The 26437-nt window shown below is 46.8% G+C and overlaps 1 protein-coding gene across 6 annotated transcripts in view; it reads right to left on the bottom strand.

Moving 5' to 3' along the window:
• The window catches only part of MSANTD2 (Myb/SANT DNA binding domain containing 2), a 538095-nt gene that overhangs the window by 49269 nt on the left and 462389 nt on the right, over positions 1-26437 (bottom strand). For all 6 annotated transcript variants that reach the window (XM_068240270.1, XM_068240271.1, XM_068240272.1 and 3 more), the window contains one exon: positions 12416-12573. In XM_068240270.1, the coding sequence (XP_068096371.1) occupies positions 12416-12573 (158 nt within the window). The remainder of the gene's footprint in view (positions 1-12415; positions 12574-26437) is intronic.

Here is a 26437-nt window from a genome sequence, read left to right as displayed (position 1 = left end):
CGCTAGGCGACTTCCATAGCATTTTGCAATTGCAAGTGTGAATGGGCCTTTTGGAGAGATTGTATAGTGATTTGGTGTGAAATTAGTCCATAGGAGTTCATTTCAAAACACTGGAAAGTGTTGGTGATCAGAAAAGCTCTTTAAAAGTGTTCTTGGTGTGAAACAACCCTAAAAAATAAGGCTTGGGGCCCACTAGAGCACTTTCAGTCTCGCTCTGGAATAGGTGGTGTTTGGTGATGATTCCAAAAGTGCTAGGCTAATGAAAGTCAATGGAGGTGATCCTGCAGGAGCAATTGTAATTTTGCCAAATTCCAATACCGTGTCCTGCATAATTTCTGGAGCGATTGCGCTCCAATGCAAAAGATAGGAGCACTGCAAAATCACTTTTCAATCACTGTACAAAAGCTATTTTGCAGCAATTTTATGACCTGAGACTCACAAAAAATGCAAATTGCTATCGCTTTACAGATTGCTCGCACTAAAAGCTTCTAAAAGAGCTTGAAAATGCTATGAAAACCATTGTACAAAATGCTAGCAAAATACTGAGAGATTGAGAAAGAGATAAGCGATCTGTAGTTAATTATCTCCAGTGATTTATTTAGTTATTTATTACTGGCCATTTCAGAGATAAAACACTCACTAATTGAGTACTCAGGGTAATTAACATAACCCCCAATAGTCTGTGTGTTTGGACACTTTAGAGCTATTAGGAGGAGGAGGAGAAGGGATATATATATATATAGTTTCTATCTATTTCCTAGGCTAATGCTGGGAATACACAGCTAGAGATGTCGCGAACATCCGATTTTCGGTTCGCGAACCGGGTTCGCAAACTTCCGCAGAAGGTTCGGTTTGCGGAAAAATTCGCGAACCGCAATAGACTTCAATGGGGAGGCGAACTTTGAAAAATAGAAAAAATTATGCTGGCCACAAAAGTGATGGAAAAGATGTTTCAAGGGGTCTAACACCTGGAGGGGGGCATGGCGGAGTGGGATACATGACAAAAGTCCCGGTGAAAAATCTGGATGTGACGCAAAGCAGCGTTTTAAGGGCAGAAATCACATTGAATGCTAAATTGGAGGCATAAAGTGCTTTACAACATCTTGCATGTGTATACATCAAACAGGGAGTGTAATTAGAGTACTGCTTCACACTGACACACCAAACTCACTGTGTAACGCACCGCAAACAGCTGTTTGTGTAGTGACGGCCATGCTGGACTACTGCGCAACATGGCGTGATTGCTCTTCCTCACTCAGTGATGTCAGGTAATGTGTGACTTCCTTCTCAACTTTCCATGGCATTGTTAAAAAGCTTACGTTTTGTTTTTAATTTACATTTTCTACTTGCTGTGTACTTGTTCAGTACCGCTACAATGAGAATCCTGTGGAGGCGGGCAAGTCTGCCATTGTGACCCCGGGTAATGGCCGGGGAATGAGAGGTTTGAATCCGGTGTGGAGCCTGAGCAACGGCTACCACTACACATCCAAGGAGGGCAGCGGGCAGGCATGCACGCCCGCCCGCCCCGAGGTAGTGACCAAAAATAACAATACAGGAGGAGGACTTTTGAGGCCCTGCTGTGTATTTGAAATGAATGTACTTTAAATCCTTTAACGAGAACCAGTTATGGCGGGCAAAGATGACACCACATTCCTTTCACGAGAATCATATGGAGGCGGGCAAGTCTGTCATTTGTGACCCCGGGTAATGGCCGGGGAATGAGGGATGGAATCCGGTGTGGAGCCTGAGAAACGGCTACCACCACACATCCAAGGAGGGCAGCAGGTAGGCATGCACGCCCGCCCCGAGGTAGTGACCAAAAATAACAATACAGGAGGCGGACTTTCGAGGCCCTGATGTGTATTTGAAATGAATGTACTTTAAATCCTTTAACGAGAACCAGTTATGGCGGGCAAAGATGACACCACATTCCTTTCACGAGAATCATATGGAGGCGGGCAAGTCTGTCATTTGTGACCCCGGGTAATGGCCGGGAAATGAGAGATGGAATCCGGTGTGGAGCCTGAGAAACGGCTACCACTACACATCCAAGGAGGGCAGCAGGTAGGCATGCACGCCCGCCCCGAGGTAGTGATCAAAAATAACAATACAGGAGGCGGACTTTCGAGGCCCTGCTGTGTATTTGAAATGAATTAACTTTAAATCCTTTAACGGGAATCCGTTATGGAGGGCAAGTCTGCCATTGTCACCGCGGGGAATGAAGGTTGGATTGTGGCCCGAAGTGGGAGCCTGCTGAGACCCATGCTGTAGCTGCCCTGACCGTGCTTTGCAGACCAGGCATCTGTGGTCAGATGGACCCTTGAGCCAGCGGAAGACAAAGCAAGTCGAAAGCATTTGCCAAGAATGTTTTACGGAGGGCAAGTTTTTTTGCCCTTTTTTTAAATTTTTTGAAAATGATAGATGGTTGTATTTTTAAATTGTTTGAAAGTTTAGATGGTTGTATTTTTAAATTGTTTGAAAGTTTAGATGGTTGTATTTTTAAATTGTTTAAAAGTGTATCCATTCTTCCTCCCCCCCAGCCACGAACAATACCATGGGAACGTGGAGCAGCAGAAGCCCCCTGTGACGGCTGCCACGGTTGTTCTCCGCTGCTTGTCTTTTGAGGGGTGCTTCTTTTCCTCAGGTGTTCTTGCCATAGCTGTTTGTGCCTTCTCTCCAGGTGCCTTCGTAAAGCACTTGTCCCTACGTGACAGTTGGCCTTTCCACGGCTCAATTTTTGCTGGCAGAGACAACAGATGGCTTTGCTCCGATCTGAGACACACACGTGAAAAAATTTCCAAACCGCTGAGCCCCCCTGGGCTGATGGCGCTACGGTGGCATCAGCAGCTGACGTTGAAGGGCATGTTGGCTGTCTGGCCATAGCTGGCGATACATGGCGCCGGACACTGCCCCCAGCTGATTCTGAGGACGAGCTCCCTCTTGTATTGCGTTCCGGAGTTGGAGCCTGATCAACGTCTACCACCACACATCCAGGCAAGGCGGGAAGCAGGCAGGCATGCACGCCCGCCCCGAGGTAGTGACCAAAAATAACAATACAGGACTCAGGAGGACCTTTTGCGGCCCTTATTGAAATGAACTAACTTTAAATCCTTTAACGGGAATCCGTTATGGAGGGCAAGTCTGCCATTGTCACTGCGGGGAATGAAGGTTGGATTCCGGCCAGAAGTGGGAGCCTGCTGAGACCCATGCTGTAGCTGCCCTGACCGTGCTTTGCCGACCAGGCATCTGTGGTCAGATGGACCCTTGAGCCAGCGGAAGACAAACCAAGTCGAAAGCATTTGCCAGGAATGTTTTACGGAGGGCAAGTTTTTTTGCCCTTTTTTTAAATTTTTTGAAAATGATAGATGGTTGTATTTTTAAATTGTTTGAAAGTTTAGATGGTTGTATTTTTAAATTGTTTGAAAGTTTAGATGGTTGTATTTTTAAATTGTTTGAAAGTGTATCCATTCAAGTGCAAGTTATGCACTGACTGCCAGGTATAATGTGCAGTCACAGATGCAGTGAAAGGTATGCAGTGACTGCAAACAGCCGTTTGTGTAGTGACGGCCGTGCTGGACTGGTGCGCACCGTGACGAGAGTGCAGGTGATGGTGGCTTTTCAGCCCATATGCTTGCCCGGCTGATGTAGCTGAATGACAGAACAGTGACTTTCCAGCTGATCAAATTTGGTCTGACCACAATGAAGCAACGACCTTAATATCTTTTGTGTGCCACCCCCACCCGAGACACTCAAATAGCCGGCGGTCATTGCTTCATTGTGATGCGCAAGCCCCTTCACCGCGGCAAGGTAATGATCACGAAGGGGGATGGGCACATGTACACGCACCAGAAAAATTAGTGTTGCGGCCGCTGCTAGCAGCGGCCTTAAAAATTCAGGAATCCGCCTAGAGTCCTGGACCCTGTTGGTAGTGGCGGAGAAGGCAGTCAAGCGGCCTGCAGGCAGAGATGCTGTGTGTGGGGAGTGGACTGACTTAGTCTTCGGTCGTGCAGTAGCCCTCCGTGATCCATTCCTCATTCATTTTGATAAAGGTCAGGTACTGAACACTGTCGTGACTTAGGCGACTGCTCTTCTCAGTAACTATGCCTCCAGCTGCACTGAAGGTCCTTTCTGACAGGACGCTTGCGGCAGGGCAAGAGAGGAGTTGTATGGCAAATTGGGACAGCTCTGGCCACAGGTCAAGCCTGCGCAACCAGTAGTCCAAGGGTTCATCGTCGCTTTTCGCAGAGTCTACATCCACACTCAAGGCCAGGTAGTCGGCTACCTGCCGGTCCAGGCGTTGGTGGAGGGTGGATCCGGAAGGACTATGGCGAGAAGTTGGACTAAAGAACGTCCGCATGTCCGACATCACCCTGAGATCGCTGGAGCGTCCTGTTCTTGCCTGCGTGGACTTGGGAGGAGGAGGGTTACTGCCAGTGGTACCTTGATTGCGTTGTGCAGCCACATCACCCTTAAACGCATTGTAAAGCATCATCGACAGCTTGTTCTGCAAGTGCTGCATCCTTTCCGCCTTTTGTTGAGTTGGTAAGAGGTCCGCCACTTTGTGCCTGTACCGAGGGTCTAGTAGCGTGGCCACCCAGTACAGGTCATTCGTCTTGAGTTTTTTGATACGGGGGTCCCTCAACAGGCTGGACAACATGAAAGAGGACATATGCACAAAGCTGGATGCAGAGGTACTCTCCATCTCCTCATGCTCTTCCTCAGTGACGGGACGCAACTCCTCTTCCTCCCCCCAGCCACGAACAATACCACGGGAACGTGGAGCAGCAGAAGCCCCCTGTGATGGCTGCCGCGGTTGTTCTCCTTCCGCCGCCTCTTCCTCCTCCACAGAAACACCTTCCTCATCATCACCATCATTAGAGTCTGACTCCTCTCCTTCCCCACACGACTCCTCTTCTTCCTCCTCCTCCCCCCTCTGTGCTGCCGCCGGTGTTGTGGAAACATCGGGTTCGTGTGTAAATGGCTCCAATGAATCCTGCTGCCCTAACTCTTCTTGTTCACGCTCCTCCACAGCTGTATCCACCACTCTACGCACGGCACGCTCCAGGAAGTAGGCGTAGGGGATCAAGTCGCTGATGGTGCCCTCATCGCGACTCACCAGTTTGGTCACCTCCTCAAAGGGCTCCATGACCCTGCATGCATTTCGCATCAGTGTCCAGTTGTTGGGCCACAACATCCCCATCCTCCCAGATTGTGTCCTTGTACTGTAATGATACAGGTAGTGGGTGACGGCTTTCTCCTGGTCTAGCAGGCGAGAGAACATCAGCAGGGTGGAATTCCAGCGAGTCGGGCTATCGCAAATCAGGCGTCTCACCGGCAAGTTGTTTCTACGCTGAATCTCTGCAAAGCGTGCCATGGCCTTGTAAGAGCGCCTGAAATGCCCACACAACTTCCTGGCCTGCTTCAGGACGTCCTCTAAGCCTGGGTACTTGGACACAAATCTTTGCACGACCAGATTAAGCACATGTGCCATGCAGGGTATGTGTGTCAGCTTTCCCAAATTCAACGCAGCAATGAGATTGCTGCCGTTGTCACACACCACGTTGCCGATCTCAAGCTTGTGCGGGGTCAGCCATTGCTCCACCTGTTTGTTAAGAGCAGCCAGGAGAGCTGCTCCAGTGTGACTCTCCGCTTTCAGGCAAGACATGTCTAACACTGCATGACACCGTCGCACCTGGCATGCAGCATAGGCCCTGGGGTGCTGGGGCTGTGTAGCTGGGGAAGAGATGGCGGCACCAGCCAAGGAGGAGGAGGATGACGACAGCGAAGCGGTGATAGCAGGTGGAGAGGAGGTGGCTGGAGGCCTGCCTGCAAGCCGTGGAGGTGTGACAAGTCGGTCCTCTGCGCAGCCACGTACTCCCTGCTTGCTGCCATCGGTCACCAGGTTGACCCAATGGGCTGTGTATGTAATGTAGTGGCCCTGCCCGTGCTTGGCAGACCAGGCATCCGTGGTCAGGTGGACCCTTGACCCAACGCTGTGTGCCAGAGATGACACCACTTGCCTCTCAACTGCACGGTACAGTTTGGGTATGGCCTTTTGAGAAAAATAATTGCGGCCTGGTATCTTCCACTGCGGTGTACCAATGGCCACAAACTTACGGAAAGCCTCCGACTCCACCAGCTTGTATGGTAATAGCTGGCGAGCTAATAGTTCCGCCACGCCAGCTGTCAGACGCCGGGCAAGAGGGTGACTGGCAGACATTTGCTTCTTCCGCTCAAATACTTCCTTCACGGACAGCTGGGTACTGCTGTGGGCAGAGGAGAAGGAACCGCTCAAGGGAAGAGGCGGTGTGAAGGAGGGTGGCTGTGAAGGTGCAAGGGAGAAAGTGGATGAAGACGATGCACCTGAAGGAGGAAGAGGAGAAGGAGTTTGGCTTGTCTTTTGAGGAGTGCTGCTTTTACTCAGGTGTTCTTGCCATAGCTGTTTGTGCCTTCTCTCCAGGTGCCTTCGTAAGGCACTTGTCCCTACGTGAGAGTTGGCCTTTCCACGGCTCAATTTTTGCTGGCAGAGACAACAGATGGCTTTGCTCCGATCTGAGACACACACGTGAAAAAATTTCCAAACCGCTGAGGCCCCCTGGGGTGATGGCGCTACGGTGGCATCAGCAGCAGCTGACGTTGAAGGGCATGTGTGCTCCCTGGCCATAGCTGGCGATACATGGCACCGGACACTGCCCCCAGCTGTTTCTGAGGACGAGCTCCCTCTGCTTCTATCATGGAGTCGTCTCCTCCTACTCCTCTCTGACTCCTCCTCTGAACTGTCCCCCTGGTCATCTCCTCTACCGGGAACATATGTGCTATCCGTATAATCGTCATCATAATCCTCCTGGCCAGCTGCGCTTTCCTCAGACACCTCCTCAAGTGCACCAACTTCAGGTGGTCCACCATCATCCCCATCCACACACGTTACGTCCATACTATCGCCACCTAACTCAGACGTATGAGGTGGTGTACCTGCGCCTTCTTGTTGTTGTTGCAGTAGTGGCTGGGAATCAGTGATTTCACCACCACCACCAAATAACTCCTGCGAAGTGTCAAATGCAGCGGATGTGGTGCTTGTTGTAGCGCTGGTAGCTGCGGGAGATGAGGTGTTCTGTGTTAAATACTCAATCACCTCCTCACGATTTTGGGAAGTGATGGCACGTGCCTTCTTCTGAGCACTGTATTTTGGGGCAGGTCCGCATGAAATCACAGCAACACCACCTCGCACAGCCACAGACCTGCCGGTGCCTGGTGGCCTTCCTCTGGGTCTGCCTCTACCTCTTCCTCTACCTGGTTTGTCCATTTTGTCCATCTCGGGGGTATGCTAGCTATATGCAGTGAGGTGGGTTCTCACTCAACACAACAGGTAGTTAGATGCAGTGAGCTGGGTTCACTCAACAGTAAAGGTACTTAAGATGCAGTGAGGTTGGTTCTCACTCAACACAACAGGTAGTTAGATGCAGTGAGGTGGCCAGGTGGGTTCACACTCAACACAACAGGTAATTAGATGCAGTGAGCTGGGTTCACTCAACACAAGGCTAGGTATATGCAGTGATGAGGTGGGTTAAGTAAACACAACAGGTACTGGGTAGTTAGATGCAGTGAGCTGGGTTCACTCAACAGTAAAGGTACTTAAGATGCAGTGAGGTGGGTTCTCACTCAACACAACAGGTAGTTAGATGCAGTGAGGTGGCCAGGTGGGTTCTCACTCAACACAACAGGTAGTTAGATGCAGTGAGCTGGGTTCACTCAACAGTAAAGGTACTTAAGATGCAGTGAGGTGGGTTCTCACTCAACACAACAGGTAGTTAGATGCAGTGAGGTGGCCAGGTGGGTTCACACTCAACACAACAGGTAATTAGATGCAGTGAGCTGGGTTCACTCAACACAAGGCTAGGTATATGCAGTGATGAGGTGGGTTAAGTAAACACAACAGGTACTGGGTAGTTAGATGCAGTGAGCTGGGTTCACTCAACAGTAAAGGTACTTAAGATGCAGTGAGGTGGGTTCTCACTCAACACAACAGGTAGTTAGATGCAGTGAGGTGGCCAGGTGGGTTCACACTCAACACAACAGGTAGTTAGATGCAGTGAGCTGGGTTCACTCAACAGTAAAGGTACTTAAGATGCAGTGAGGTGGGTTCTCACTCAACACAACAGGTAGTTAGATGCAGTGAGGTGGCCAGGTGGGTTCACACTCAACACAACAGGTAATTAGATGCAGTGAGCTGGGTTCACTCAACACAAGGCTAGGTATATGCAGTGATGAGGTGGGTTAAGTAAACACAACAGGTACTGGGTAGTTAGATGCAGTGAGCTGGGTTCACTCAACAGTAAAGGTACTTAAGATGCAGTGAGGTGGGTTCTCACTCAACACAACAGGTAGTTAGAGGCAGTGAGGTGGCCAGGTGGGTTCACACTCAACACAACAGGTAGTTAGATGCAGTGAGCTGGGTTCACTCAACAGTAAAGATACTTAAGATGCAGTGAGGTGGGTTCTCACTCAACACAACAGGTAGTTAGATGCAGTGAGGTGGCCAGGTGGGTTCACACTCAACACAACAGGTAGTAGTTAGATGCAGTGAGCTGGGTTCACTCAACACCACGCTAGGTATATGCAGTGATGATGTGGGTTAAGTAAACACAACAGGTACTGGGTAGTTAGATGCAGTGAGCTGGGTTCACTGAACAGTATACAGTAAAGGTACTTAAGATGCAGTGAGGTGGGTTCTCACTCAACACAACAGGTAGTTAGACTTAGATGCAGTGAGCTGGGTTCACTCAACACAACGCTAGGTATATGCAGTGATGAGGTGGGTTAAGTAAACACAACAGGTACTGGGTAGTTAGATGCAGTGAGCTGGGTTCACTCAACAGTAAAGGTACTTAAGATGCAGTGAGGTGGGTTCACTCAACACAAGGCTAGGTATATGCAGTGATGAGGTGGGTTAAGTAAACACAACAGGTACTGGGTAGTTAGATGCAGTGAGCTGGGTTCACTCAACAGTAAAGGTACTTAAGATGCAGTGAGGTGGGTTCTCACTCAACACAACAGGTAGTTAGATGCAGTGAGGTGGCCAGGTGGGTTCACACTCAACACAACAGGTAGTTAGATGCAGTGAGCTGGGTTCACTCAACAGTAAAGGTACTTAAGATGCAGTGAGGTGGGTTCTCACTCAACACAACAGGTAGTTAGATGCAGTGAGGTGGCCAGGTGGGTTCACACTCAACACAACAGGTAGTTAGATGCAGTGAGCTGGGTTCACTCAACACCACGCTAGGTATATGCAGTGATGATGTGGGTTAAGTAAACACAACAAGTACTGGGTAGTTAGATGCAGTGAGCTGGGTTCACTGAACAGTATACAGTAAAGGTACTTAAGATGCAGTGAGGTGGGTTCTCACTCAACACAACAGGTAGTTAGACTTAGATGCAGTGAGCTGGGTTCACTCAACACAACGCTAGGTATATGCAGTGATGAGGTGGGTTAAGTAAACACAACAGGTACTGGGTAGTTAGATGCAGTGAGCTGGGTTCACTCAACACAAAGCTAGGTATATGCAGTGATGAGGTGGGTTAAGTAAACACAACAGGTACTGGGGTATATGCAGTACTGGGTAGTACAATGTGCAGCTCCCTGTCACACACACAGGCAGTCAGTCACTGAATGTGCTGGGCTGCTGGCAGTGGCACACACACTATCAATTAGCAAGGCTGTGCATGCAACAAAAGTGTCAGGAAAAAAAAATGTACAGGTTGAGCTCTGAAAAGAGCTGTTGCTGGGTGCTTTAAAAGCAATATTAATCAGTCAGGAACAAGCAAAGCAGCCTAGAACCTAACTAATCTGTCCCTAAGAGAAAAAGTCTGCAGCAGCCGTCCCTTTCCTCTCTCTAGCAGGCACACGAGTGACTGTAATGGCCGCCGGAGGCTGCCTTATATAAGGGAGGGTGGGGCTCCAGGGCTTACTGTAGCCTGAATGGCTACAATGTGCCTGCTGACTGTGATGCAGAGGGTCAAAGTTGACCCTCATAGTGCATTATGGGGCGAATCGAACTTCCGGAAAAGTTCGCCTGGCGCAGGCGAACGCGAACCCCCAATGTTCGCCTGGAACCGTTCGCCGGCGAACTGTTCGGTACACCTCTATACACAGCTTGATTCTGAGCTGATAAGATGGTTAGATAGATCATTTCCGACATGTCCAATCACCGTTCGATCGTTTTGCCGCTCAATTCATCATTGAAGTGAATTGAAAAAAGATAAGAAACACGAGCGGAAGATAAGATAATCGAGCGGGCAAAACTATCAGGCGCAGAATCGAGCCCCACAATTGACCCGTGTATTCTCAGCATAGGAGGAAGCTGAAAGCTGACTCTCTGGTCATATGACTTAGCCCAGCCAGCTATTCGGTGTATGCCACAATATACTGCGTTGCCTCAAAAAACCTACTCTGATTTAGGCTATCTTGCTGACAGTTATTTATTTAAAAGTTGGCTGGGGGCTTTTGTTGTTATGTTTTGACACTTGTGCGCTGTATATATCTGTACCCCTGACAAAACCCGCTAAGGATGAAACATGTTGGGTGTGCCTGTAGCTATATTTAGGTCTTGCACTAACTCACCAATACTGTTATGTTTACAATATGGCAGAGGGGGGAGCCTTTTTGAGGCAACGCAAAATATTGTGGCATACGCTAAGTAGCTAGCTGAGCTGAGTCATATGACCAGAGAGCCAGAGCTTAGCTATCTCTCAGCCTAGGAAAGAGATAGAAACTACGGTATATCTATCCATCCTCCTCTTCTAAATAGCCCTAGCGTGTCCCAACACACAGAATCTATTGTAGGTTGTGCATGGTGTAGACAATAGTTTCTTGTATGTATTTACAGTATATACTCGCATATAAGCCGACCCACGTATAAGCTGAGGTACCCACTTTCACCTCAGAAACCAAGAAAAAGTGATTGACTTGCGTATAAGCCCCCTCCCCAGTATAGCCCCCTCCACAGTATCCAGATGTGTCCCAAGGTTGATACAGCTGTGACTCAAGACACGACTATACGGCGTCATAGATATAAGGCATAGCGACTGCCACACAGGAAGAATCCCTAATCATTGCACAACTGACACATTGCATGCACATTCTTTAAGCCTGGGACACAGGTAGTCTTGAGCAGCGCACTCTGCACACCATGTTGCAGGGGATGGGGGGGGGGGGGGACAGACACAGCAGGAGGCCAGCTAGCAAGAACACGACCACAAGTGCATGATCCTTATGCTCATCTGCCGATAACAAAACCTGCTCCACCATCCATTCTGCTCCACTGACTCGCATATAAGCCGAGGGGGTAACTTTTCAGCACATTTTTGTGCTGAAAAATTTGGTTTATACGCGACTATATAAGTTATGTGTCATTTGCCTCTATTAAGGTTTTATAAGTAAACCAATAAAAGTTACCTTTTAAGCACCTTGAGGGGCTTTTCCTGTTGGAACAATTAATTGCATTTCAAAGATAAGTACATTTTTTGTAGTTAAGATACATATATGCCTTTTTATACATTAAATAATGTATCTGATCAAAGTGCATCCTACACAAACCATACTTTAAATAAAGATTTCCTCTTAGTCACGATCAATAAAACAGATATAATCCATTACTGTTTTTTAGCCTGAAGAGATCAGAGAACCATGCCACAGCCTACCGTGAACAAAAACAACAAAGTTTTAATTTATTTAATAATAAAAAAGGTTTGGAATTCTTTGGGGGTCATTTATTTGAACCCAGTGTTGGCTTTAAAGAGGATCTGTAACGTCAAAACGTCCCCTGGCGGGTACTCACCTCGGGTGGGGGAAGCCTCTGGATCCTAATGAGGCTTCCCACGCCGTCCTCCGTCCCTCAGGGGTCTCGCTGCAACCCTCTGTGCAAGATGACGTCAATATTTACCTTCCCGGCTCCTGCGCAGGCGCTCTGACGGCTGTCGGCTCCGAAGTAGGCGGAAATACCCGATCGCCGTCGGGTCTGCTCTACTGCGCAGGCGCAAGTTTCCGGCGCCTGCGCAGTACAGCGGACCCGACTGAGATCGGGTATTTCCGTCTACTTCGGAGCCGAAAGCAGCCACAGCGCCCCCGCTGGAGCCAGCAAAGGTAAATATTGAATTTACAGTCGGGTCTGTCGCCGGCTGTTCGGAGGGCTGCAGCGAGACCCCCGTGGGACGCAGGACGGCGTGGGAAGCCTCATTAGGATCTGGAGGCTTCCCCCACCCGAGGTGAGTACCCCACAGGGGATGTTTTTGATGTTACAGAGACTCTTTAATAACCAATGACATAAGCTAATGTTTTTCACATTTACTATATTTTTCATAAAATAATGAAAAACAAAACTTGATTTATGAATGCAAACCTAAACATGGCAGCACCTACCGGTTCCTGTTCACTCTGTTCTCGCTTTATGTACCATGATACATATGGTCTAAAATCGGAGCTGCTTGAGTACCAAATTGGGAGGGTGATACTCTGCCCTTGCACTGTTGTCACAAATTTCTGTTCCACGTGGACCTCCAACAATGCCAAAGTGAGATCTGTAAACAGAAAAAAAAATAAAGGATGTTCAGAAGCCATGCAGGTAAGCAATTTTGATATTTAGTGAATATCAATCCAGGTGTGAACCATAGTCATTTTTATACAGTGCACATTTCATAGCTTGTTACAAAAATTACAGCTTAGCATTGTGGGCAATAAGAATTGATAATATCTCATTGATCATCTCTTCTCCTAACATGCAAGAATAGAAGAAACATCCTATCAGTTTAGGAATATGGATGCTACAGTTGGGCGCTACCATTGCTGATTTTTAGTTCTAAAAGCTGAGTGCTCTCAGGTGAGGTGACTAGTGAGGTCTGCCACAGTCCAGAATCTGGAGTTAGTACAGGTGAACCCCAGAGTCAGCCAAGATTGCTTTAATGATTCATGATGCCGGTATTATAATTGGCAATTGGCAGCCAAGTCCATTTGACACTTTCCTCAGGCCAGGTTTGCACTGTTCGGTACATTTTTTACACGTCTGCTCAACACAGAAAGCTAAAAATAGGATCTGCTTCCATTTTCACAAACAAAAAAAATGAATAAGTTTGCTGATGTTTTATCACGTGCTATCCACTATTGGGAGGAGAGATCACAGAGATCAAGTGCTGGGACATGGGTGATCTCTTAAATGGATTGGAAAGGGTTAATGGAACTTGCCAATGTGTTGTAGGAGAAATGATAACATTTTTCCCTGAAAACTATATAGGATCTCCATTATCAATGCCAATGAGAATATAGGCAGTTCTGAATGCCAAAGATGGTCCTATGCCATTTTCACCTTTCAGCACTTCTCCAATTCATGTGACCATAACTTTACCAGTGCTTATTACACCTAAATGATCTATATCTTGGGTTTTTTTCACCACAAATTAGGATTTTTGTGGGCGGGACTTGTTTTCAGTAATTTGTTTATTTTCTGTGCGTTTTATAGGGGAAAAAAAGGAAAGAAATGAAAAATACACTATTTTTCTAATTCTATCCACTACAGTTTTAAAATTAACAATACTACTATAGATCAAGCCCACACTTTTTATTTGCCCATTGCTGGCTATCACAACATTTAAATTATGTTCCTAGTACAATGCATGGCGACAATATATTATTTGGAAATAAAGGTGTATTTTTCGCACCTTATCAATAATTACAAGCCCTTATTTGCTAAAATAATAGTAAGGGCTCAACTACCCACTAGAGCGATTTTCTGAGCGTTTAGTGAGCGAGTTCCCTAAACGCTCAGCAAATGTTAATGGAAGGGCCAAATTCCACTGGAGCGATTGCGATTACCCAATTGCAAAACGCAGGACATGCAGCATTTTTCACGTTTAGCGTTAGCGGTTAGCATTTCTGCAATGTAAAGTATATAAACGCTGGCATAATCGCACATCAAAACCTGCACAGAACGATTTTGCTAGCGTTTTGAAGTTACTGCAGACTGTAACAAAATTAAAATTAATCGAAAGGACCAATCAGAATTTAAAATGCTAATCGCTACACAACCGCTGGCAAATTAATTACACTTTTTAAAATCGCTACCGAAAGCGCTCATGAAATTGCTTACAAACCGCTCATACAAAACGCTAGCAATTGTGATTAGCGATAGCGTTTTGAAGTGGGTTCAAGGCCTTATATACCCTCATGACACAAATAAAAAAAAAAGCTGAGTCCCTACGACAACTATATGATTTTTTTTTTAAATTGTCACTTTTTTTTTTACAAGTATTTCTGTTTGGTAACGGTAAGGGTCCTTTTACACTTAATCAGTTGGTGTGCGTTAGTGAGCGTTGGTAAGTGTTTTTTCCATAGCAGTGCATTGTTAAAAAGATTTCAGTTAAAACGCGTTAAGTGTGAAAGGTGCCATAGGAAAACATGGGACTTACTTTGAAAATCAGTTTTCTTTCATTTATAACTGAGAGCAACTAATTAAGTGTAAAAGGGCCCTAAGGGGGCTTTAGAAAGAGTTAATAACTATAAAACAAACTGTGAGATAGAGTAAAGGAGGGGTATGACCTGATTGAGTACAAACAAATCTTATTCAAAAAGATATACAAAACTTTATTTAGCACTTACAAATCATCACAGTATTAAAACATGAGAAATAAAATTCCACCACGGTAACCCAACCCCCCATCACCCAGACCCGTCCCTCCCTGGACCTCGAAACCTCCCGCCACTCCTAACCACTAAATACTTGTAAACGTTAAGGTCATGTGCACATGAACAGATACTGTGGCTGCGCAGCCTCTAATCATGAAAACAGAGAGATGAGACAAATGAATCCGTCCCAATGATTTAAAAAAATGAAATATAATGAACCAGATTTGGTGGTTTCAGTGTGACCCTGAAGGAGTCACCTAGAGAGAATCTTGTTAATCTATAAGAGTTCTGTAACGATCGGTGAAGCACAGAGAGGATCTGATTACCGGTGATCTGCAGTATCACTGGGAATACAGATGTATACCAGATTATAAGTGATCTGCAGTATCACCGATAATCCGATATACTAGCTAACCTCTGTTCACCTGAGTAGAGTGTAGTGTTTGGTGTAACAGTAACACTTTAGAGGACTAGGCCTCAGTGCAGCAAGGAATACTGCACAGATTCCTTCAGCAGACCTGAGCTCTCCAAGACGGGAGGAGTCAGACTGACAGTAGGAAGGATGGTCTGAAAGTGACACTCAGGAGGAGGTGTCACTGACAGGACGAGGAACCGCCTCCAATAGTAAGGTCGGTTCTCGAGGTCGGGCAAGCCAGGTCGTACACACACGGACAGATACAGTACAGGATCAGAAGACAAAGGCGGAGTCTAAGTACAGGCAGGGTTCGGCAACGGGGTATCAGATATATCGAGGTACAGAATCAGGAGGCAGAAGCGGAGTCTAGGAACGAGCCGGGGTTCGGCAACAGAGTATCAGAAGTATCGAGGTACAAGATCAGAGTTCAAGGGGATAGTCAAGGCAGGCAAAGGTCATAACAGATAATCACAATCAAACTAGTACTTTAGCTATCAACAGAATCTAGCTAAGTGTAGGATTACAGCTCCAGCTGGTCCCGGCACACTTGCGGATCTGACTACGGATCTGGGTGCTCCCACGTATGTGATCGCACGCCAGACAAAGAGCAAGTGAACAGCCAGCAGTATATATACACAAGGACCTTTCCAGGACCTCCCTAATTGCTGGACCAATGAGAGTTGTGGAAAATGTCAGCTGACCCTCCTGGTCAGCTGACTCACTTCTGGCTGTTATTTAAACTCAGCCTCTGTGCGCGTGTGTCACTCTGAATCTTGGTGGACTATCAGTCCCAGCCACACCAGTACTGTCTTGCAATGTATCTTGTAAACCGCTTGCAGGGGCCGCCTCCAATGCGGATTCCGCCGTTCCCAATGCGGATTCCGCCGTTCCCAATGCGGATTCCGCCGTTCCCAATGCGGATTCCGCCCCTCTGCCTAAGCGGCATGCGGCAGTTTTTCCGCGTTGTGACGCCCTGCTGGACGCGGAAACAGCCGCCTCACTGAGAGATGGCGGCTTTTCCGCGTTTCCTCACAAGTTCCACTTGAATAACTGTCCACAGGCGTGCTCCACAGTATCGAGTAGATAATGTCTCCATTTCACATATGGTTCAACATCCAGTATAGCCCATGCACACAAGCCAGTTCAGCAAAGCAAACCAGATTCTTCATGTCACCATGAGCTCGTTAAACACCACAGCAGAATGTATCAGTGTAGCATGGCATAGCCTGTTGTAGCAAGCACAGCGTATGCAGGTCAGTCAGTCATGCAGAGTGACAAAGCACATGAAGCAACAGTTCACATGTAGACAGTATTAGCAGTACATCTTTGTGTGGCCAAGCAAATGTTGCTGAGTTTTGCTAGCAAAGCATGTGCCCAGTGGGCTCTTACTGTGTCCTCCGATTAGAGATCCTGGCAGCTTGTGGTGAAGAGCAACCAGAGGGAGACTGCATTCAGGTCTGGTGGAGCAGGAAAAAGTGGTTGTGTGGAGAATGGGAGCCGGGGGCCTGAGTCAGGCGGCATGAGGGAACGGAGGTGACACCATCATGGCTGAGGACGGCGTCCTCGATCGATTTCGCCGGCACTGCCAGCTTCTTCAGGAGGCGTGCCCTTCCGTAGGTGACACTGCAGCTAAGTGCAGGCCGCCGTCCAATCCGGCCGCAGCGCACGGCATCTCCCGCACCCACCCCAGGGCCAACGCAAGCGGGGGGCGGGGCAGGCAGACACGACGGGCGCACCAACCAATAGTGCGCCCGGCGCGTGCTAAGCCCCGCACCCCCGGGGGAGACACCAAAGAGCAGCCGGGTCAGACGGTGGCAGCACAAAAGCCACAGACATCCAGCGTCTGAAGGTCAATGCTACAGATACCTATAGCGCATAACATGACTGTTATTCAAAGTTAGATAGGCCACCCATGTAAAATGGTGGCCCAACAGCAAAAACAATTTAGAGATAATAAAAGGCAGCATATCAAACTCCGCTCAAGAATACTATTTAAACTAACCCCATCCTTTAGAGTAGAGAAGCGCACAAAGATCAGGTGCACATCCATACTCCAGTGGGGACCGTGCTTGTACAAGCACCTTATATATATATAGTGTGTATTATAACCTATTTAGGAAATAACGCGGAATACAATGTATGAGATGCCTCAATGGACAACACCACGCCCCTCCATACAGAAGTGCAACGCAAACGCAGATAGCAAAAACTAGGACCAACAACAACCGTACCAGTAACCCAATCACTGAGGTGGGAGAAAGGGAACGTAACTCGTGTTTTCATTAAGGCCTGGCGGTTTAGTTGCATCCAGGTCAAAAATCCAACGTGCTTCCCGTTGTAAAAGCAAGCGATCCATATTACCACCCCTCAGCGCTGCCTGGCTCTGATTGGCCAGGCTGCGCAGGGGTCTCGGGAGAGGGGGGGCCTTACGCGACGGGTAGCGGCGCATCGGCGGCGATCGTCCCCCACACGGAGCTAGCAAAGTGCTAGCTGCGTGTTTTAAAAAAGAAATTGTTAAAATCGGCCCAGCAGGGCCTGAGCGGCGCCATCTAGCGGTCATGGACGAGCTGAGCTCGTCCATACCGCCAAGAAGGTTAATGCTCGTGATATGTTGTGAAATCCTTGAACGGAATTCATTTTTGGTCTTTCCCACATAAAAAGCCCAACATGGGCAAAGCAGCAAATATACCACAAGGGTAGTGCTGCAGTTCACATAATGTGGGAAAAACCAATTCCGACCATCGGGTAGGCAAACTGAGTTGCCCACCTGGATGTACCGACATACCGAACAACTGCCGCAAGTATATGTACCAGTGAATTTACAGTGTTTCATGTTGGTTTGGGGATCCACAAAGTGACTATTAAAGCGGACCCAAACCAAACATTTTTTTAATTCAAAATAATTAGTTGCACCACTCTGACACATACAAATATAAATAAACCCTCCTTCAAGCCTATGAGCATTTCAGTGCACGCTTTTCACCCTCCTCTTTGCATAACTAGGGTTATACAGGTGGCAGCTATTAGCAATTCCTCCTTTGCTGGACACCACACCATCTACTCCACCAGTTTGCCAGGTTAATTCCCGGCAATATGAAAGGAAGGGAGGGGTTTCTCCAATAAATGTAAAATATTTTATATTTGTCATCATGCAGCTGAAAAAAGGCTGCTATTTATTATTATAATTTAGAAAATAGATTTTATTTCTGAAATCTTGTATTTTAAATTTGGGTCCACTTTAACTAAAAAATCCCGCAGGGATGGTGCTCTACGGAATGAGAGAAGGGGGACTTTAGTTACCAAAGTGCCTAATTTGGTGTCATTAGTGAGGATGTGCCAATGTTTCTCCAGTATTTTGGAGACCTCTCGGTGTTGCGCAGTAAATTTCGTGCAAAACCTGGTGGCTTCTCCTCTGTCTCGGGTGGGATATCTATTCGTGTCCAATAGTGCGGATCTATCACTAGCATCCACCCTCTTGTACGCTTTCACTAGAATTTTATCTTTATAGCCCCTTTGTCTGAATCTCGATCTCAGCTGCGCAGCCTCCTTCCGAAAAATAACATCCTCGGAACAATTCCGTCGGACACGTAAATACCGTCCGGTAGAAATTCCTTTGATAGTATGACTAAGATGGAAACTTTCCGCACTTAATAACGAATTTGTTGCAGTTTCCTTTCTATATAGACGTGTAGAGATGAGACCATCAGCCGAGACCGAGATCAAGAGATCTAAAAATGGGACCTCCACAGAGCTCATATGCATAGTGAATCTAAGATTCCAAATATTCTTGTTGATGTGAGTTGGCTTTTAAAATCCTACAAATCCCTAAGCAAGCTCATTTTTCTCTTGGATATATCATAATGGTACATGCTAGGCTGGCTTCAGCATGTAGTGGTGGTGGTATAGTGGTGAAGAGAGCTACCTACCGAGCACTAGACCTGGGTTCAATTCCCAGCCAAGACCTGGGTTCAATTCCCGGACAAGGTATGTAAGCTGGCTTTTGAAATTGTACAACTCCCTGGAAGACAAGACCCTCCTCCCTCTGGGGTGATGGAGGAGGGAGAAAAGGACAAAGGGAACCGTGTATAGGGTCTATGGGCTACCATATAGCATAAACAAGCTTCCATTTGCATTTATTTTAATTTTTCCGTCGGAATCCGGAATTCCGCGGAATTTCGTAAAAATCCGGCGGAATTTTCATAGCGATGGAATTTAGACCTGGCGGAATCCGTGAATTCCGGCGGAACGGAATTTGTTCGTTACGATCATCCCTAGCGTGCACCTTCAGGTGCACATGCACCCGTGCGTGCACTCACAAGTGCAAACTGACGTACACTAATGTGCACTTTAAAGAGAACCTGAGGTGGGTTCTAAGAATCCTATTAGCACACAGAGGCTGGGTCTGCATATAATGCCCAGCCTCTGTTGCTATACTGTCTCCCCCTGCGCTCTCCTATCCCCCATTAATCAAACGCCGTGCTAGCACCATCACTAGCCGGCTCACCCGCCTCCTCTATGTTGCCGCTCCCCGCCTGCGTCCCTTCCCGCTGATTGGAGGGAAGGAACACAGGCAGGGAGTGGAGAAATAGAGGAGGCGGGGGAGCAGCGAGAGTGGCAGTGTAGATGAAAAGAGCCAGCTATCAACACGCTGTGTGTCGCTAGCACGGCTGTGTGATTTATGGGAGATAGCAGAGTGCAGCGGGGGGGGGGGGGGGGGGGGGCTTGGGGGGAAACAGTATAGCAAGAGAGGCTGGGCATTATATGCAGATCCAGACTGTGTGCTAATAGGATTCTTAGAACCCACCTCGGGTTCTCTTTAAAAGTGAGAACCTGGGGCTTCCTCCAGCCCCTGGCAGCCTATATGTCCCTCGCTGCAGCTCCAGAGTCTCGGGATCCCCTCCGATGCAGATGCTGACCTTGCTAGGCACCATGACCTTACACCATGTACGTAATGGATCTATTGGAACTATACAACCCTCCACTCTTCAAAAAAGACAAATCTGGTTATTCCGAGAATCCACTTAAAGCGGACCCAAACCATTTTTTTAATTCAAAATATTTAGTTGCACTATTCTGACACATACAAAGATAAATAAACACTCCTTCAAGCCTATGAGCATTTTAGTGCATGCTTTTCGCCCCTCTCTTTTTATAACTAGAGTTATACAGGTGGCAGCCATTAGCAATTCCTCCTTTGCTGGACACCATCTACTCCAACAGTTTGCCGGATTCTGTCCCGGCAATATGAAAGGAAGGGAGGGGTTTCTCCACTAAATGTAAAATATTTTATATTTGTCATCATGCAGATCATGCAGATGAAAAAAGGCTGCTATTTATTATTATAAGTTAGAAAATAGATTTTATTTATGAATCTTGTATTTTTAATTTGGGTCCACTTTAAAAATATTTGTTGCATGGGCCTTTTCCCATGCAGACCCTTCTCTAAGAAACTCACTTCCTCAATCAGTGCGAGAGGCCACAAACCTAAAAATCCACCTCTTTTCCTGAGCTTGTAGACTGCAGAGCTCAGGGTCATAGAAGAGTCCCCAAGAACAAAAGCGCTATAAAAATACTTTTATTATTATTATGTTTCTATAGAACTTTTTATGAAAGGCAACCAAGTCACTTTCTCAAGAAGGGAAGCATCAACAGAGAGCAAAAGAAGATCTGAGATGCAGAATATATGTACAATCGGATCTCCAATGCGACCCACCGGGAAGGGGGTGGGGGCAGTGGCGTAGCTATGGAGCTATGGGCTCCGGTGCAAATTTTACATTACTACCCCCCCCCCCCCCCCCAGCACTCTATACGTAACACTTCATGAAGCACAACAAAACCTGCCAAGGTCATCCATAGTATTAGAGGTGCAAGAAGGGGATGGGAAACCGTTTATTAATGATTACTACTATTCAGAGCATCTATAGAAGTGATTATTACTAGCACATGACCAATAAACAGCTAATACTTTGGTTGAGGAAGAGCCCCATGGGGCCCCTCTGGCCGAAGGGCCCCAATGCGGTCACTACCTCTGCAACCCCTAATGCTACTCCACTAGGTGGGGCAACAATGACCCAACATACATTTTATACCATTCTAGCTGTGTTATAATAAGCCATAATAGTGTATTAAAAGTAATTAAAACATAATGCACATAATTTACAGATTAAAGGAAAAGCTAAGCAAATGAATAAAATATTCATTAGTAAGAAATAATAGAAACTACGCAAATGAAATAAAAATACAGAAGTTTCCTTTTTGCCCTGGTCCAACTCACAGAATCAAAATATTGGACCAAGTCTTTGTAAAGCCCTGCCCCGAATACTTGTTAACAGTAAGATGTCATGAGCAGAAGTATCTTTCAGCATTTGTCTTGTCTTTTTGAGAGGCCAGGAGGGCAGGGAGGGTCCCAGATACCCAGCCAGTCACTTGTTGATTTGGGCAGAGCCAGATGCAGATCCAACATTTTGGATTATCCCAGGATGTCATGCCAACTCTCTCAATATTTTATGCACAATCATTATTGCACCATAGTTCACTGTAGGAATATGATGCAGATAAGAAAGTAAGTAAATTTTAAACTATTTAAAGTGAAATCTAAAAGAAAAAACAGATACTTACCTAAGGAGAGGGAAGACTCTGGGTCCTATAGAGCCTTCCCATTCTCCTCCCAGTCGAGTGCGCGAGAAAGTGCGCTCATGCGTGCATAGTACGGAGCAGCCCCGTCCAGCCCAACCCGGAAGAGAGCAGTCTACAACCCATGGTTCATAAACAGCTAATGGGGGAGCCTGCGGGGGAAAACGGGGACTGTGAGATGAACGGGAAGGCTCTATAGGACCCAGAGCTTTCCCTCTCCTTAGGTAAGTATCTGTTGTTTGCCCATTTCCTGTGTGTGTTCATAAGCAATTATAAGGTCAACCACTTATATATTTTTATGGTGATAGTCTGCTAGCCAAACTCACTCAGTCAATTGCCGACTTACTATAGGCAGTGGATCCGGTTCTTGAAGCCAAGAAAGATCTAGTTTTCACTTTTTATTGTACGGAAAAGCTATCATGGGCTTGGGGTGTGTTTGTTTGTATTGAGTGGGGGACATGATATGCTATTGATGTGCTCTCTCCTTGATGTATAATTTGTGGATATCCTTTATATCTTATGCAAACTGTTCTGTATTTACCTTTTCTTTTTCAAACAAAAACTTAATGGCTTAAAAAAAAACTACTGATGTACCTGAGACTACAGCCTATCCATTCAAAAGAAAGCGGTGACATTTCTAAAAATGCCAACTATCCATTTGCTAGACACCAATGAGATTTCTAAAAACACAGCTTATCCACTCACTAAAGACTAGAAACCTCTCTCAGAATGCAGTCTTTCCATTCACTGAAGACCAATGACATCACTGGCAGTGCACCATATTAATTTACAAGGGACATGTGAAAATACACTCTATACATTCACTGGAGATCTGCAACATCACTGAATATGCAACCCATCTGTTCACTAAAGACCAGTGACATCACTGAGTATACAGCCTATTCATTCACTAGAAACCACAGCCCTAAATGAGAATGCAGCCTTTCCATTCTAGAGAGAAGTGACAATGTAGTCTATTCAACCGGTAGAGAACAGTGACATCACAGAGAATGTTGCTTATCTGTTTGCTACAAACAATTGACATCACCTACAGTCATGTTTAGGAATCTATTAATTGATGCTTATCAATTCACTAGAGATAACCTCAACATCCATCCTCGCCCCAACCTTATTTCAATCCATCCCACCCACAAACACACGCTCCCCCTACCCTGGGGTCTCTGGAATGCCAGATCCGTCCGCAATAAACTTACAGCGGTCCACGACCTTTTCCTCTCCAAATCCTTCACCATCCTCGCACTCACTGAGACATGGCTCACCCCCTCTGACTCTGCCGCAGAGGCTGCCCTCTCCTACGGTGGGCTTCACCTCAGTCACACCCCCAGACCAGACAACAGGACTGGGGGAGGGTTGGGTCTGCTCCTCTCCCCATCCTGCACATTCTGTGTCCTCACTCCACCTCCCTCCCTACAATTCACTTCATTTGAGGCCCACACTATCCACCTCTACAATCCCCTTCCAGCCATTGTTGCGGTCTTATACCGCCCTCCGGGCTCCACACCACAATTTCTTGACAACTTTGCCTCCTGGCTCCCACACATCCTCTCCTCTGACCTCCCCACCATCATCCTCTGGGATTTCAATATCCCATCAATGAACCCCATGACTCTGTCGCGACCCAGCTACTCATCATAGCCAACTCACTTGGCCTAGTACAACACACCAACGCCCCCACCCACACTGCAGGTCACATTCTCGACCTTATATTCACTAAATCCACAACCATTGCAGACCTCAACATCGCACCATTTCCACCATCAGACCATCGCCTTTTCACCTTCAACCGCCTCACGGAAGGCACCTCCAACCTACCTGCCCACCCACCTGGTCGATGGCAGCGTGACCTATGCAAGCTCAACCCTAGCGTCCTTGCTGACCCCCTCCATGCCCTCTCCTCCACTCTCCCCACCCTAACCTGTCCTAATCTTGCTGCAGCTCAGTATCGCCAAACTCTCTCATCAGCCCTAGAGAATGCTGCTCCACCAATATTCCGCCGCAACCTCCCCCCTAACCCCCAGCCCTGGCGCACCACCCATACTCACAACCTCCAGAGGGAAACACGTGCCACTGAATGGAATTGGAGGAAAACTCAACTTAACTAGGATTTCCTACAGTACAAGACTAACCTGCTGCAGTTCCACACTGCCCTTGCTCATGAGAAGCAGGAATACTTTAGCAAAATCATCGGAGCACAATCTACCAATCCCCGGCGTCATTTTGCCACTTTCAACTCCCTGCTTAAACCCCCCCTCCGTTTCCTCCCTCTCTGCCACAGATTTAGCTACCCACTTCACCAACAAAATTGTCTCCATCCGAAATATCCAATCTTCAATCCTCACCTCCCACCCCCTCCTAACCCACTCCTCCTCCACCTTATCCTCCCCTCACCTCCTTCACTCCTACTACCACTGAGGAAGTCAACCACCTACTGCAGACTTCCCATACCACTACCTCCCCCCATGACCCCATCCCTTCTGATTTACTTCAGCCTTACTTCACGGATTTGGCCCCAGTCCTCACTACCCTGTTTAACCTCTCCCTATCCACAGGCACCTTGCCCTCAGACTTCAAGCAGGCCACAGTACTGCCCCTGCTCAAGAAACCCTCCCTTGACCCCTCGCTACCCTCCAACTACCGCCCTATCTCCCTCTTCCCCTTTGCCTCAAAACTCCTTGAGCGTCTGGTTCACAAACGCGGGACCCACTACCTCAATGCCAACTCACTGCTAGACCCACTGCAATCTGGATTTCGGCCCGCCCACTCAACCGAAACTGCTCTCACCAGAGTGGTCAATGACCTTGCCTTAGCTAAAGCTGAAGGTAAATACTCCATTCTCCTCCTCCTTGACCTTTCAGCAGCTTTTGACACAGTAGATCATCCCCTAATCCTCCAGTCCCTCCAGTCCATGGGCATTCATGATCTCGCCCTGACCTGGCTTTCATCCTACCTCTCCAACTGCTCCTTCACAACCTCCTTTAATGAGTCCTCATCCACCCCAACCACCTCTCTGTGGGAGTCCCCCAAGGCTCGGTCCTTGGCCCCCTACTGTTCTCCCTATATACATCCTCCATTGGCAAGGTTATCTCCTCCATGGGTTTTAACTATCATCTGTATGCAGATGACACTCAAATCTACCTCCACACCCCTGACATATCGACCACTACCATGGACAAGGTCTCCTCCTGCCTATCAGCCATCTCCTCCTGGATGTCCGCTAGGTTCCTAAAACTAAATCTAGACAAAACAGAATTTATGATCTTCCCACCCTGGCCATCCATAAACCTCCCAGATGTGCATGTCACTGTTAACCACACTACCATTCGCCCTACCTCTCAAGCCCGCTGTCTGGGTGTCACCCTGGACTCCACACTCACAATTGCTCTAAACCCACAACGGAACTCTGGTCCTTACCTTCATGTCTCTACCTCTCCTTCTAAATTGTAAGTCTTTGGGCAGAGTCCTCCTCCGTTTGTGTCCTACCCGATCATGCACCTCCATTACTGTGCACCCATGCTATGCACTTGAGTGAACCTAACTTGCCTAATCTCCATGCTCCATCCAGTGACTGACTAAGCATTACCTTGTTCTCATACTGTGCTGTGTGATCTGGTTTTCTTGTATTCCTGTATTGTCATATTGCTGTATGTCACCCTAAATATTGTCTGTAACCTAAATTAATGTTCAGCGCTGCGTAATATGTTGGCGCTTTATAAATACAATAAATAATAATAATAATAATGAGTGGTGTCATTAAGAATACATTTATCCATGTACTAGAGACTAGAGGCATTACTGAGAGTGTAGTCTATCAGTTTACTAGAAAACATCACTAATGAACTTCATACACACTTCAGACACACAATTACTTTTTTGATTTTTTAAATATAAAACAAATTTCAGCTCTGCGGTGAAGAAGGCTACAAAAACCATGTACGGTAAATTCCCCATGAAATATGTAAAAAAATATTAACCTATTTTGGTTCCTGGACGTAGAATCTACGTCCAGGAACCTCCCGCGGCCGATCGCGCGCGTGCACGCGCACTCCCGGCCGCGGATTCGGTAGCCAGGCAATCAGTGAATCGGGCTATGGTGCCCGATCACTGATTGCTCTCCCCCGCTGAAAAAGCGACAGCTTCTCTCGGAAGCTGTGCTTTTTCTGGCTGTCACCTCCCCCATGCGTCGCTCTAAGCGTGTGTTACGCTTAGAGTGACGTCATGTAAACAAACTCATGGCCGCCATCTTGTGGCCAAAAAGTAATACTACAACTGAAAGTAAAAAAAAATAAAAATTAACACACATTTACATTATAAATCTATTGTTTACCTCCCACCCTCCCAAAACTACCCAAAAAAAATGTTTACTATAAAAAAAAAAAAAAAATTACAATAAAAAAAAAAAAAAATGTAAATATTTACCTAAGGGTCTAAACTTTTTAAATATCAATGTAAAGATGAAATATTTCTATATTTTTTTTATTTTAAACTTGTAAATAGTGATAGATGCAAAATGGAAAAAATACACCTTTATTTCCAAATAAAATATTGTCGCCATACATTGTGATAGGGACATAATTTTAACGGTGTAATAACCGGGACATATGAGCAAATACAATACGTGAGTTTTAATTATGGAGGCATGTATTATTTTAAAACTATAATGGCTGAAAACTGAGAAATAATGAATTTTTCCATTTTTT

This window comes from Hyperolius riggenbachi, chromosome 6 (genome assembly GCF_040937935.1).
Source record: "Hyperolius riggenbachi isolate aHypRig1 chromosome 6, aHypRig1.pri, whole genome shotgun sequence".
Lineage (NCBI taxonomy): Eukaryota > Metazoa > Chordata > Amphibia > Anura > Hyperoliidae > Hyperolius > Hyperolius riggenbachi.
Note: the sequence above shows the minus strand (reverse complement) of the source record. Positions and strands in the feature narration are given on the sequence as shown.